Source organism: Neomonachus schauinslandi, chromosome 8 (genome assembly GCF_002201575.2).
Source record: "Neomonachus schauinslandi chromosome 8, ASM220157v2, whole genome shotgun sequence".
Lineage (NCBI taxonomy): Eukaryota > Metazoa > Chordata > Mammalia > Carnivora > Phocidae > Neomonachus > Neomonachus schauinslandi.
Genome location: NC_058410.1, coordinates 143,037,413 through 143,051,646, shown reverse-complemented (window position 1 = coordinate 143,051,646; position 14,234 = coordinate 143,037,413). Strand labels below are relative to the sequence as shown.

The 14,234-nt window shown below is 40.6% G+C and overlaps 1 protein-coding gene across 2 annotated transcripts in view; it reads right to left on the bottom strand.

Moving 5' to 3' along the window:
- Positions 1-14,234, bottom strand: part of CARMIL1 (capping protein regulator and myosin 1 linker 1) — a 308,066-nt gene that overhangs the window by 71,263 nt on the left and 222,569 nt on the right. For both annotated transcript variants that reach the window (XM_021696859.1, XM_044917255.1), the window contains exon 26: positions 13,683-13,814. In XM_021696859.1, coding sequence (XP_021552534.1) covers positions 13,683-13,814 — 132 coding nt within the window. The remainder of the gene's footprint in view (positions 1-13,682; positions 13,815-14,234) is intronic.

The window sequence follows — 14,234 nt, the reverse complement described above, 5'->3', positions numbered from 1 at the left end:
CGGGCGGACCTGTGCCTGCTGGATGATCGCGGATGTCCGGTTATCGCTTTAAATCACCCGCAGACCCACCCGAGCTTCGGGCTGGCATCTGAAGGGTCACGGTGTGCGCGCCGCACGTAACACCAAGGCGATCGGCGGAAGATGAAAGAAGACACGTATCAAACCTTTATACACCAACTTACCACACCAGACTGTTCTCCCTGCTGCTAGAAAAGAAAGTGACAGATACCCCTAGAAAATATATCGAACATGAACTCTTGCGTGATTTTGCAAATCACAGAAACCCCAAATTGAACCCTTCAATAGCTCTGTCAAAACATGGATACTGAAAAAACCCACGGATGTATGCTTTTAAAAGAAAAGCTTTAGTGTTCAGTGAAGTTACAATTGTTACAACACGAAATAGCATGAATGACAAACAAAAGCATTTACCCGGCACTTGACAAAGAACAATCAAAACTCTAGAGTTTGCCAAATGTTTCTGCACATTTTATCCTTCGGACACCTGTGAAGATGGGGGGGGAGGGGTGCTTTTCGTGTGATCCCCATTTTGAAGTTGAAGAATGCGAGCTAGGGGAAGTTAAATCATTTGCCGGAGAAGGAAGACATGGCTGGGAAGTGTGGAAAAGACATAATACGCATCAGCGTGAGACCGAAATTTGAATCCTAGCTGAGGGACACTGGGCTGTTACTGATTTCCTGATTTTATTTTCCTCCTATATAAAATGGCAAATAAAAAAGTTCTTGCCTCCCGAGATTATTGAAGATAAAATGACATTACGTGTGTGAAGCATTCAGTATAATGCCCAGCACACGATAAAAATTCAGCCTGTCACAGATAATATTACGAATGTTTCCAAAGATGCTACTTTCAACAACAAGCTCTCAGTTTGGGAAAGCCAGCTTGATCCCATTACTAGTCCAGTGAGAACGAGGACGAATGACGCACTATTATGGGCAGACTGGTCCAGTGCTTGTCTGCTCCTGCACTCACCTACAGGCCCCCCCCCTCCCCGTCCGCTCCCACACTCACCTACAGCGCCCCCCGTCCGCTCCCGCACTCACCTACAGCCCTCCCCCTGTCCACTCCCGCACTCACGTGCGGGGGGGCCCCCCCCCATCCGCTCCCGCACTCACATCCCACACTCATGTACAGGCCCGTCCCACACGGAACACCCCTCATTCTGCTGCGGGACGAGCAGTAGAGCGCAGCAGGATGTTTATAAAGATCTCGTGGAAAACCGGGGACGGGGAGGCAATCACCTGGGACGTTTCCAAAAGAAACTCATATTTTGACAGCGCCCTGTCCCTACTATAACGCTAATTACTGATTTCCCACGTAATTCCAAGACAGCTGCAAGCAATGCAAGTAAGTCAGTTAAGACAAATTATTTTCCCCTTTGGCATTAGAACAAACACACTCTGGTCCAGACTGTGTAGCGCCCAGCACTCCTGATCAGAAAAACCTCAGGTATCAACATGCTATTTGGATTCTGTTAAGTTCATCAATATGTTTGTGACTTTTGGGAAGGTTCCTCTGCATGACAGTGCAAATTCGGCTAGAATGACTCTCACACCTAGAGAGGAGGCCTGGCTTCCAGTGTAGACCCTGACATGAAATTTCTGTGGAATGTTATCACAGAATAACTTTGCAGATCTCTGCATTCTCGCTACAAAGTCATTTCTCAGGCCTCTTTCTGCTCTACAAATTGATAACTGCATGGCTTAACCCTATAGAAAGGAATTTCAGCCTGCCCTAGGCATTCGATTCAACAGAGGCTTTGTAGTGAGTCTCCTACCACCCCCCTCTAGCCCACCACTGACCAACATAACAATAAAGCACTTAATATTCCACCAAAGAATATCATCCATGGTAGCCTTTGATCCATATAACAACCTTATAAGTGAAGGCTGGTTTTCACAAACCCATTGTATAGCTAAGGAAATCGGGTCTTGGAGAAGAGAAGTGACTTGCTTGAGCTCACTTAGCTGGTTAATGGAACAGGTGAGGTGGGGACTCAGATCTTCTGTTCCCTACTCCAGCCACCCTCTTCCAAGGCCCCTGCCTGTTGTCCAGAGGAACGTCCTTTTCCTTTCTCTTTATAACCTACAGTTTTCATCCCCTGTTCCCTTGGGTTAATGGTACCCAAGGCTATCATGGTAGACATTCTGGTGATGGGGCTGGTAGAAAGGGGAGAAAAAATGTAGGTTTGCAATGGAGCCTCTGACCACTTCTTGGTGTTCAGCCCAGCTCAGTTCCTAAAACAGCATCTCCTTCCAAGTATCATGGCCTTCTGCACACCAAACCATATTCTTCAACATCTATCCTTCCCACGGCTTCAAATTACTACCTACATTCCAACGATTCTTAATCAAATGTTTATCTACAACCACCTACATAATTCATACCATACATACAAAATGCAGTCTAAGCATTTTCTACCATGGAAAGATGAATTGTAACACACCATCCTCCTCTTACCCTCCACTAAACAATAACTACAACAGCAAAATCAACCATGTTTGCAAAGTTTTGTTGTGATGGGACCAGACTAGATCAGAAATTTGAGAGTCTCCTTAGACTCGACCTACCTCAACCCTGTCCACCACATCTACCTCTAAAACATGTTAAATTTACTCCTACATGCTTCCTCAAAAGTAGAAATATGTCAGAAGATTATTCATTAGCACAGAATAGAAATCTCTGGGGGCACCTGGGTGGCTCAGTCGTTAAACGTCTACCTTCGGCTCAGGTCATGATCCTGGGGTCCTGGGTTCGAGCCCCACATCCAGCTCCCTGCTCGGCAAGAAGCCTGCTTCTCCCTCTCCCACTCCCCCTGCTTGTGTTCCCTCTTCGCTGTCTCTCTCTCTGTCAAATAAATAAATAAAATCTTAAAAAAAAAAAGAACAGAAATCTCTGAAATATCTGGTAACTGCTCAACTTGCTAGCTTCATTTTTTGTCATATTTCTATATTCCCCTTATAACTATTCCCATTCAATTACAGTTGTAGTTCCCTACATGATGGCCCAGGCTCTGTCTCCAGGCTTCTTTTTCCCTCTGTAGCCAGAATAAATGGTCTATACTCCACACTCAGCTCAGCTCAAGCGTTACCTGTCTGAAGAGACCTTCTTGCTCTTCTCCCCTTATGCCCTTTACACCCCAAGCTTTGATGACACTCTTTGGTAATCGTATAGCATCCGGTGGGGGCCTCAGAAATTAAATGTGTCATAAAATGGTCAAGAATGTAGCACCTTTTAACCACTTGGGGGTGTGAAAGAACCCCTTTGAGAATCTGATGAACAACATCCAGAAGAATTAGTATAAAATTTTGCATGTAATTTTAGAAGTTCATGGAGAGCTAGAGGCACCAAACTCTAGATATACAACTTGTACGATGGCAATTGTGAAATCCTACACTTTATTGCCAGGGCCTAGCACACTTCTTGGAACAATCTCTAAAAAACACATGAAAGTATTACGAGCCCAGGGACTCACTGAATGTGGGTACTAAACAGTCTATCTTTTCTCTATTAATCTCTCTGTTGCATTGGTTTGTCTACCTCTGCATACTGTCCTAAATGCAGGTACGGAACAATCCATCGTTTCTCTACTAGTCTCTCTGTTACACTGATTTGTCTACCTCTGCATTCTATCCTAATTATGATATGCCTTAATATATGCCAGGGCAAGACTACCAACCATCTTGTTTTTCTTCATAAGTGTCTGAGCTATTTTTGAGCACTGATTTCCCATACATTCAGAATTAGCTTTGTCAATTTCTGTTAAAAACCTGTTGGAGTTTTTACTGAATTGTATCCAATAATAGATGAGTTTGGGAAAAACTGACATCCTGCGATACCGTCTCTTCTATCCATAAACCTGACATGTAGTTTACTTTTAGACTTTCTTTAAAGACCTTCAGTCAAGTTTTTATAATTTTTCATCATTGAGGTGTTAAACATCTTTTTTTAAATTTATTCTTAGGTACCTTAGATTTTTCTGTTGCTATTTTAAATGGTTAATTATTTCTAATGATATGTTTGAACTAATTGCTGCTGATATATAGAAATGCAATCGGTTTTTACATTTTGGTCTTTCTCCAGCAACTTTATAGTACTAATCCTAATAATGTACCTGCAGAATCTTTTGGGGTTTCTATGTGGACCATCATAAAATCATAAAATGTGTAAATCAGAATAATTTTCCTTCCTTCTTAATCCTTACAATTCTCATTTCTTTTGCTTGTCATATTGCACTGGCTAAGATCTTTAATAGAATGAATAGAAATGGTGGTAACAGACATCTTTGCTTTACTCTTGATTTTAAAGAAAATGTTTTTATCTTTTCCCCCAATTTATTTTAAAAAAATTCCAGACCTACAGAAAAGTTGAAAGAATGAGATAATATCCATATCCTCTTCCTAAAACTTAGCAATTGCTGGGGCGCCTGGGTGGCTCAGTCGTTAAGTGTCTGCCTTTGGCTCAGGTCATGATCCCAGGGTCTGGGGATCGAGCCCTACATCGGGCTCTCTGCTCAGCAGGAAGCCTGATTCTCCTTTTCCCACTCTTCCTGCTTGTGTTCCCATTCTCACTGTCTCTCTCTTTGTCAAATAAATAAACAAAATCTTAAAAAAAAAAAAAAAACTTAGCAATTGCTAATAATTAGCAACATTTGTTTTCCTCTTTCTCTGGATCATTTGAAAGCAAGTTGTAGGCATCAAGACTCTTCCCTCCTAATCTTAAATTATTGGTTTTAGCTCATTAATTTCCATCCTTTCCTTACTTTTGATATTGGCATTTAAGACCATATATTTCACTCTAAGTACTAGTTTAGCTGAAGTTCAGAGGTTCTACTATTACTATTAAGATTATCCTTTAATTCTGAATACCCCCTTATTTAAATCATGCTTTCCCCTTTGACCTTCGAGTTATAAGTAATTTTTAGGGGAGCCTGGTTGACTCAGTTGGTGGGTGTCCGACTCTTGATTTCCCCTCAGGTCATGATCTCAGGGTCATGGGATTGAGCCCCATGTCAGGCCCTTCGCTGAGTGTGGAGCCTGCTTAGGGTTCTATCCCTCTCCCTCTGCCCCCTCCTGCTCGTGTGCATGTGCTCTCTCTCTCAAATAACTAACTAAATAAATAAAAGTATTTTAAAATTTGTAAGCAATTGGATTTTTGCCTAAATTTTCTTTTGCTACTAAGTTTTAATCTGTTTGAAATGGGACCAGAGAATATGGTTTTTAAATATTTTTCCAATGTTCATTATGACCTCCTTGGCATTTTTCATAAATATTCCAGGTATCCTTAAAAGAATTAATATTATTCTGGTCCACTTGATCAGAACTGAAAATTCTGTTGTTCCAATATTCTCCTTCTTTTAGTACTTAATCTGAAATGTTCATTTCTTTAATATATTATTATTCTCTTTATTCTTTTCTATTGAAGTATAATTAACAAATAGTATTATATTAGTTTCAGGTGTATAATATAATGATTCAACAATTCTATACATTTCTCAGTGCTCATCAAGATAAGTGTGGAGTTACCTGTTTCACCCTTCCCCCCAACCCACCTCTCCTCTGGTGACCACCAGTTTGTTCTCTATATTTAAGGGTCTGCTTATCTGTTCACTTTTTTTTAAAATTTGTTTCTTAAATTCTAAATATGAGTTAAATCATGTGGTATTTGTATTTTTCTGATTGACTTATTTCACTTAGCATTATACCCTCCAGGTCCATCCCTGTTGTTGGAAACGGCAGGATCTTACTCTTTTTTATGGCTGAGTAATATTCCAGTGTGTGTGTGTGTGTGTGTGTGTGTGTGTGTGTGTGTGTGTGTATACCACTTCTTTATCCATTCATCTACTGATGGACACATGGGTTGCTTCCATATCTTGCCTATTGTAAATAAAGCTGCAATAAACATAGGGGTGCATGTATCTTTTTGAATTAGTGTTTTTGGTTTTTTTTGGGTAAATACCCAGTAGTGGAATTACTGGCTCATAGAGTAATTCTATTTTTAATTTTTGAGGACTCTCCATACTGTTTTCCATAGCGGCTGCACCCGTTTGTATTCCTACCAACAGTGCACGAGGGTTGCTTTTTCTCCACATCCTCACTCATACTTACTTCTTGTCTTTTTGATTTTAGCCACTGTGTCAGGTGTAAGTTTTGATTTGCACTGTAGGTTTGATTTGCATTTCCCAGCATCTTTTCATGTGTCTGTTGGCCATCCTGTCTTCTTGGAAAAAATGTCTATTCAGGTGCCCTGCCCATTTTAATCAGATTTTTTTTTGGCATTGACTTGTAGAAGTTCTTTACATATTTTGGATATTAACTCCTTATCAGACACATCTTTTGCAAATATCTTTTCCTATTCAGTAAGTTGTTTTTTTGTTTTGTTGGTGGGTTTCCTTTGCTGTGCAAAAGCTTTTTATTCTGGTGTAATCCCAAAAGTTTAATTTTGCTTTTGTTTCTCTTGCCTGAGGAGACATATCTAGAAAAATGTTTCTATGGCTGATCAAGGAAACTACTGCCTAAGCTTTCTTGTAGGAGTTTTATGGTTTCAGGTCTCACATGTAGGCCTTTAATCCATTTTGAGTTAATTTTTGTGTGTGGTGTAAGAAAATGGTCCAGTTTCATTCTTCTGCATGTAGCTCTCCAGTTTTCTCAGCACTATTTGTTGAAGAGACTGTCTTTTCCCTATTGTATATTCTTGCCTCCTTTGTCATAGACTGACCATAAAAGTGTGGGTTTATTTCTGGACTCTATCCTATTCCATTGATCTATGTGTCTATTTTTGTGCCAGTACCATTCTGTTTTGATCACTACAGATTTGTAGTACATCTTGAATCTGAGATTGTAATATCTCTAGCTTTGTTCTTCTTTCTGAAGACCACTTTGGCTATCTGGGATGTTTTGTGGTTCCATGCAAATTTTAGGATTATTTGTTCTAGTTCTGTGAAAACTGTTGTTGGAATTTTTATGGGGATTGCAGTAAATCTGTAAATTGCTTTGGGTAGTATGGATATTTTAACAATACTGGTTCTTCCAATACATGAGCATGGGATAGCTTTCCATTTGTTCATGTCGTCCAATATTCTCTATCATTACTTTATTTAAACTTACTTGACCAATTACTGGTAGTCATTTTCAAAGATTTCTACCATAATACTGAATTTGTCAATTTCTCTTTGTAATTGTGTCCACTTATTCTAATATACATGGAGTCATAGGATTAGACACATATACATTGAAATTATGTATTTCTGGTAAATTGGCTCATTCAATGATCTGTTTTATTCCCACTGATGCCTCTTCTATTCTATCACTAGATCTGGACAAGAGCATTCCTCTGGTGGGGAACTGAACCTTGTATTGCAGGATGGTTAGGTTTGGCTGTGACAAACCAAAATAATCTCAATACTTCCTGATACTCCTCTAGGCGTGCAATATAACCCCCGGTTTAGTGCCTCTGTTTCAGTGGTTACACGAGATACTTTAACATGGATACTCTACTTCCTGTCTAAAGCAGCACCGTCCAACAGAACTTCCTGAGCTGATCAGTGCTGACCGATAAGGGAGCCACCAGTCACACATAGCTATCGAGCACTTCAAACATGGCCAGTGCAACTGAGAAACTGAGTTGTGAGTTTTTAAAATTTGATGTTAATTAAAATTTAAATGACCACAAGTGGCTAACAGAGGATACACTGGACAATGCAGGTCTAATGCGGATGTCTTAAATCTTTTCTAGAATATGCCTAGGACCTTAGACTGTTTTTCCTCATTCCTTATTGACTTACTCGCTTCTAGTATTTTATTTCTTCTTAATTTTATAGCACAAACAGGGCATTAACACTGTTGATTATAGTCAGTGTTTCTCTTTACCTAAATTTGGCATTTTCCCTGCTTGTTATTCTTTCTTGCATCTCAGACCCTCTTTCTTTGGTAATTTTTCCTTTGTCCCAAAGTATATCTTTTTTAAAAAAGATTTATTTATTTTAGAGAGAGAGAGTGAGAGAAAGGGGAAAAGGGGCAGAGGGAGAGAATCCTCAGACTCTCCTCTGAGTGTGTATCCCAACGTGGGGCTCGATCTCACGACCCTGAGATCACTACCTGAGCTGAAATCAAGAATCAGATGCTTACCTGACTGGTCACCCAGTTGCCCCCAAAGTATATCCCTTAGGTGTTTATTTAGTATAGTCTAGTTAGAGTAAACATCTCAGTTTTTGTTTGGATGAAAATGTTTTCATTTCATACTTATTCTTAAAAATTAGGTTTTATTGGATATATCATTCTTGGTTTACACTATATATTCTCTCGGAAGCATGAAGATATTCTTTTCATTGTCTTTGGCTTCCACCCACTGTTGATTTGGGAACTGTCTTGTTGGTCTTCATATTGGTCTTTTTTAAGTAATATGGCTTTTCTATCCCTCTGGCTCCTTGCAATATGTTCTCTTTGTTCTCAGTGCTTTTCATTTTTCATTATGTGATTCTAGACATGGATTTGCTTTTATCTATCTGGCATGGGTTTCACTGGACTTCCTGAATCAAAAGATTCTGATCCTTCATCAATGCCTGAAATTCTCAGCCACCATCTCTTCAAACTGTTACCTTTTGCTGTTCTCGCTTTCCTTCTGGAAATCTAAGTTAGGTTTATGGTAAACTTTCTCACTCTAACCATGTTTCTTAACTTTTCTTACACAGTCTTCATTTTGTTAGTCTATGTTACACTACCCTCAGACAATGTGAATTGAGCAGGCCCTGCACTTGAAATGTGATCATCAGATTTCACTTTGCATTTATCTCCCCAATGTTAGTTATGAGGGTCTATATTTCCTAATTGTAAAAATAAAACTAACAATACTCAGAAAACCTATATAATATTTGTAAATTGGATGAATATCCTTAACGTGGCGGCTACACTCCCGTATCTTGCAGTGAGCCAATAACTTGCTGTAATTCACCATAAGCAAATACAACCTCTACACTAAAGTGCACTGAAATCTTTCTTTTGCTTTAAAAAATAAGTATAGGGAAATAAGAAAACTCAGAGAACTCTTTTAGCCAAACTGAGTGAATACCTGCTAAAATGCCGTCAACACCCCTCAGGCCTCATTTCCTTAGTAAGTCTGAAATTTACCAGTGAAATATTTCACAGAGTATGGCCTGAGTGAAATCATGAATTTCCAAGGCCAAAACAAGCACTCTAAAATTTAAGTCCAAAAGGGAAAAATGAAAGTTTCTTTTATGTTAAAACATTCAAATCCACTTATTCATCTACTATTACTCCAGGAATAAACGTTAGGATCAAAAAACAGGGAAAACAGGAAGAGAGTTGTCTTTTAAAAACACCTAAAACAGGCTGGTCCAGAGAAAATATCACCTCTTTTCAAAGAAGGAATTTCTCCAAACTTAATTGCTTTCTTCTCCTCCAGATAGTCTGCTGAGAAGGCTGGCTCACCTGGCCATTTCTATTGCTTTTCTGAAAGGATATTTCTGCAAGATGGCTCAGAGAGCTATTTGAACTTATTATTACCCAATATTCAAAATGTCTACCGCTGACCTTCATGCAGGACAATGCTTAGACACAGGGGATATTTAGCTGAGTGGCTTAGAAGAAGTTGATTCGTAGCAAGCTCAGGACACAACCCCAGGCCTACTTGTCCGGTTTTTTAAAAATTCACTGTAATAAAATCTTATTTTTACAAAATAATCCATCCACATTAGCTTTTGCTAGTGCAACACATTAACTTTAAAGAATCTGGAAAATAGAGAAAGGGCTTTTTTTTTTTTTTTTAGCTAAAATGGATACTAGTAGTGAAGTAAATAAGGACCACTGTAGTTTAGTGAGAAAGTCAATATGGATTCTAATAAAAAATTTTTTCCTACATAATTTTAAGAAAATCAAGATCTTGAAAGGCTATATAAATAGACAAGCGGGCGGGGCGCCTGGGTGGCTCAGTCAGTTGAGTGTCTGACTCTTGATTTTGGCTTGGTTCATGATCTCAGGGTCGTGAGATCAAGCCCCACCTCGGGCTCCGTGCTCAGTGCAGGGTCGCTTGTCCCTCTCTATCTGCTCCTCCCCCTGCTCTCTCTCAAAAAAATAAATAAAATCTTAAAAAATAGACAAATGGGGATTTTTTTAAAATAGTAAAATGATGTCCACTTGTTAGTAAATTGGAAGGAAACAGAGACGTGAGCTGCCTACAGTCTATTGAAAGTAGTCTATTGTACCCCTTAAAAGGAAATTAATGAGTAACATTTAATTAAGAAGTTGTGATTGAAGATTTGCTACGATTCATGCCAGACATTCCCAAAGGGAAGGGAACTTGGAACTAAAAAGGACTGAGAGCAAAGAAAACAAGTGAGTGTGGAATACAAAAACGGGCCACGGAGGAGCCTGGGACCTCCGAGACATGAGAACAGAGAGAAACAGGCTCTGACACTTGCAAATTAGGAAACAGTGACGGAGAAAAACACTCATACTGACAAGGGGCCAGACAGGCACCAAAAAATGTGGGGAATGTCTATTTACAGAAAAATATTTTTGGTCCTAAATAGACGGACATCATTGCAGGCTTTGAAAAATTCAAAAGCCTTTTGCTTCAGATCTCTGCCCTCTATTCCCTCCCAAGAACGAGTGGCAAGTCAATTCCAACCCCTCGGTGTGCGGAGAAGGAAACGGAGCAAAAGTACGTGGGATGACGTGCCCACAGTTGAGACAAACAGTCGGAAGCTGTTCAGCAGGGATGTTCCTGACGCAATGTTCCACCCTGATTTTGGGGTTTGTTTTTTTTTTTTTTTTTGGTTTAACAAAAGTTTTATTTCTCACTCCCATAAAGTCCACCACAGGACTGTGGGATTCTCCAAAACAGCTGCTCTCCATGTTGGGGGGCTCAGCACTCCAAACTACTCTGAGTTTCTGGCCCCTTTTTCTGTACGGGCCTCCACGACTGAGCGGGAAGAGCCCTGGAGCCTTCCACCAACAGATAAAGGCTTCAGCCCAGATGTTTCACGCTGATTTAAACACCAACCAATTCTCAGTACGGAAGGAGCTCTCCAGAGACTTTAAAGGAAAAAACTTAGACAATAGATACAAATATACAATTTCAAAAGGAAGAAATAAGTCAAGTGGATAACAAAATTACTTGAGCTATACAGGCTATTTAAAAACAACCACCGAAAGACCAAATGAGATTTTTCTAATCCTCTATCCTGACAAACATGAACAGATGAATACATGAATACTGGTGATGGTGGTGTGCAGCATGAACAACTGTCCGCACTGAACAGTCTGCAAATGTAGACGAAAGTATGAAACGGACCGTCTGACATAGAAATGGGCCAGTCACAGGCATTTACCCTACCTAGATTAATCAGAAATTAGACCATAAATAATGCCGGCTGTGAGGTAACAGAAAATACGTGTATTGCTCTCTGGCCCCAGTTCCTGGCACAGAGCTCCTGAAACCCGTGTAATTTCCTAGTTGAGAGAAAACACTAGAAGCATCTTTTGTTCTAAAATTTCGCCTGTGACCCTGATTCCTCACCTAGGGCTCCTAAAACCCCTGTAATATCCTGGGTGCTAGGAGTGTCTTTTGTTCTAATGAGGTGACGCTGGGTGGGCTTCTGAATGGTTCCGGGTTGGTGGCTGATCACCGAGAGACCAAATCACAATCAGAAGGTCTGAATTTTCGGGATTTTCAGCCCTGCTCCCCATTGTCTTGAGAAGGAAGAAGGGCTGAAGATGGAGCTAATGATCAGTCATGACTACATGAAGCTTCCAGACTGGCGAAGACGTGGAGGTGTGCGGGGAGGGGCGCTCGAGGACAGGAAGCTCTGCGGCCCCCCCCCAAAGACCTTGCCCTGTACACATCTTCCCTTGGGGTGTTCATCTGTACCCTTTATCACATCCTTTCACAAAGTGGTAAACGGGTTTCCTTGAGTTCTGTGAGCCGCTCTAGCTAATCCATCGCACCTGGGCAGGGTGTCGCGGGCAATTAATTACACAGCCAATCAGTCAGAAACACAGGTGGCAACCTAGACTTGCCCTTGGCGTCAGAAGTAGGGGTGGGGGGCAGGCTTGTGAGACTGAACTCTCAACCTGGGAGGTCTGAACCTTCTCCAGGTAGAGAGTGTCAGAACTGAGTTAAGTTGTCGGACACCCAGCTGGTGTCCCAGAGAATTGCTCGGGGGGGGGGGGGGGGGGGGGGGGGGAGACACGGGACTCCCACATATCTGGTGACCAGAAGTGTCAGAGGCAAAGCGTTCTGCGTGAAAGCAAAGGAGAGACACACACAGGTGGGCAGAGGTTCCCAAATACACTGGTAGATCCATATAGTGAACTACTGTAGGAAATGATGATTATTCACGTATCTTGTATTCATGCCACTGTACCGAATATAAAAACTATTACAGTATAACCACATATATATGTACAATTGCGTGTGTAGACACAGAACGTTTGGAAATTCACTAAAATATTAAGAATGATGCTATCTCTGAGATTTCAAGTGATTTTTTACTTTCTTTTATACTTGTTAGTATTATTTAAATATTCACAGACTAAGTTTCATTTTTTAAGTGAGAAATAAATAGCAACAAAGATACTATCCTTCTTACATACTGTATCCTTCATGGAAGATAAAACAAGTGCCATTAGGTAACAAATAATCTGGCAGAACTCTGTACCAACCAGCCCATCCTTTTTCTGCCCCTTCGTCTCTACTCAGAACGGATACAAAATATCCACATTAAATAAAATAAAGACAACACACAAGAGTCTCTCCATATTACATGCACAGGAAGACAAGAGGGGCTTAAACTCCTAAATAATCCACAACATTTTATCCCTCATTAATTTAATTTACAAGCGGAGTAGTTATCATGTTGCGAAGTTATTACTGAGTCCCACATTAAATCCCTGTGAGCTGAAGCAATTTCGTTCTCAGAAGAAAACAGACCAAATAATTATAGAAATTTAGACAAGTTTTTTTAAGGCATCCTTGAACAGGCACATTGGAAATGAGGACAACCTTCTGAAGGTACAACTTCTCTGTGTAGTTGTGTTTTGAAGTTACCTTAAGAAAAATCTAGTCTTAGGTTACATTTCAGAGACTTTCTTTTCTTCCCCCCAGCCAGGGAGCCTGTGGACAAGCCTCTGCTACTTTGGGGTGCCTTGTAACTTCATCTAACTCCCTTTCCTTGTCTTTCAACCAGCTCCTTGTAAGGACTGCTACCTCTTCACCTAGAGGGAGACTCTCCACAGCAGCAGCTTGTTGGCACTGTAAACGGAACGCCCGTCCCCCTGGCCGTTCCCTAAATCAAACGTAATGCCAGAGGATATTTTTTCCTAAAGCAGACTTCTCTTTCTGCCTTGTAAGTAGAAATCCATTGTTCCCTCATCAATGGTGACTCATAAAATGCATTTAGAGATTTACCATCAACAATACAAATTCTCTAGGTCTTACTTGATCTCATTAGGTAAGAAGCTATGCGCACACTTATAACCACAGCTAGAACAGACGCAGTATTCGATCTTCACGACCCGTGCATGTGGTGGGCGCACGCACACAGACACAAATCTCTAAGACGTAAGCCGCTACGGTATGAAATGCAATCACACATGGTTGTCATAACGATTTCATTTTCCAAAACAACAGAAACTCCACAAACCTTCAGTTGTTCATCTACAACTCTTGTCACTTCTCCAGCCATTGATTCCAGGGTCTCTTGAATGGGACCGGATAACAAGCCACTGGTTCCTGCCCAAGACGTCCCCCCGACATGGTATAAGTTTGGTAACAACTGTAATAAAAATACAAATAACATCTCTGTAACTATTTAAATAAGTACCAAAGTCATTGCAGAGTTAGTGAAAAGGGTAAGAAATATTATTAGAGAGAATCTGTTCTCGATCAAAGGCTCTTTATACAGATTAATAAACTGGGGTTCAGGACCAGTATGCTACCTCCGTGCCTCTTGATGTCTTCCTCTGGGATATGAAGGTGTTTGCTGCTCAAGATCCTCTTACTCACAACAGTCGAGGGCTGTGTGACCAAGAGCAGAGCCAGGCCCAGGCCCCAGGTTCTCTGACCCCCGTTAGTCTTTTCTCCATGAAGTCACATTTTGGGGACCAAATTCTAATTTGAAAGAAGCTTCCTTTTAGAGGTGACAGAGGGGAGTTTCATGCTATCAGCTTAGAATAATTTTAAATGAGCCGCTGCC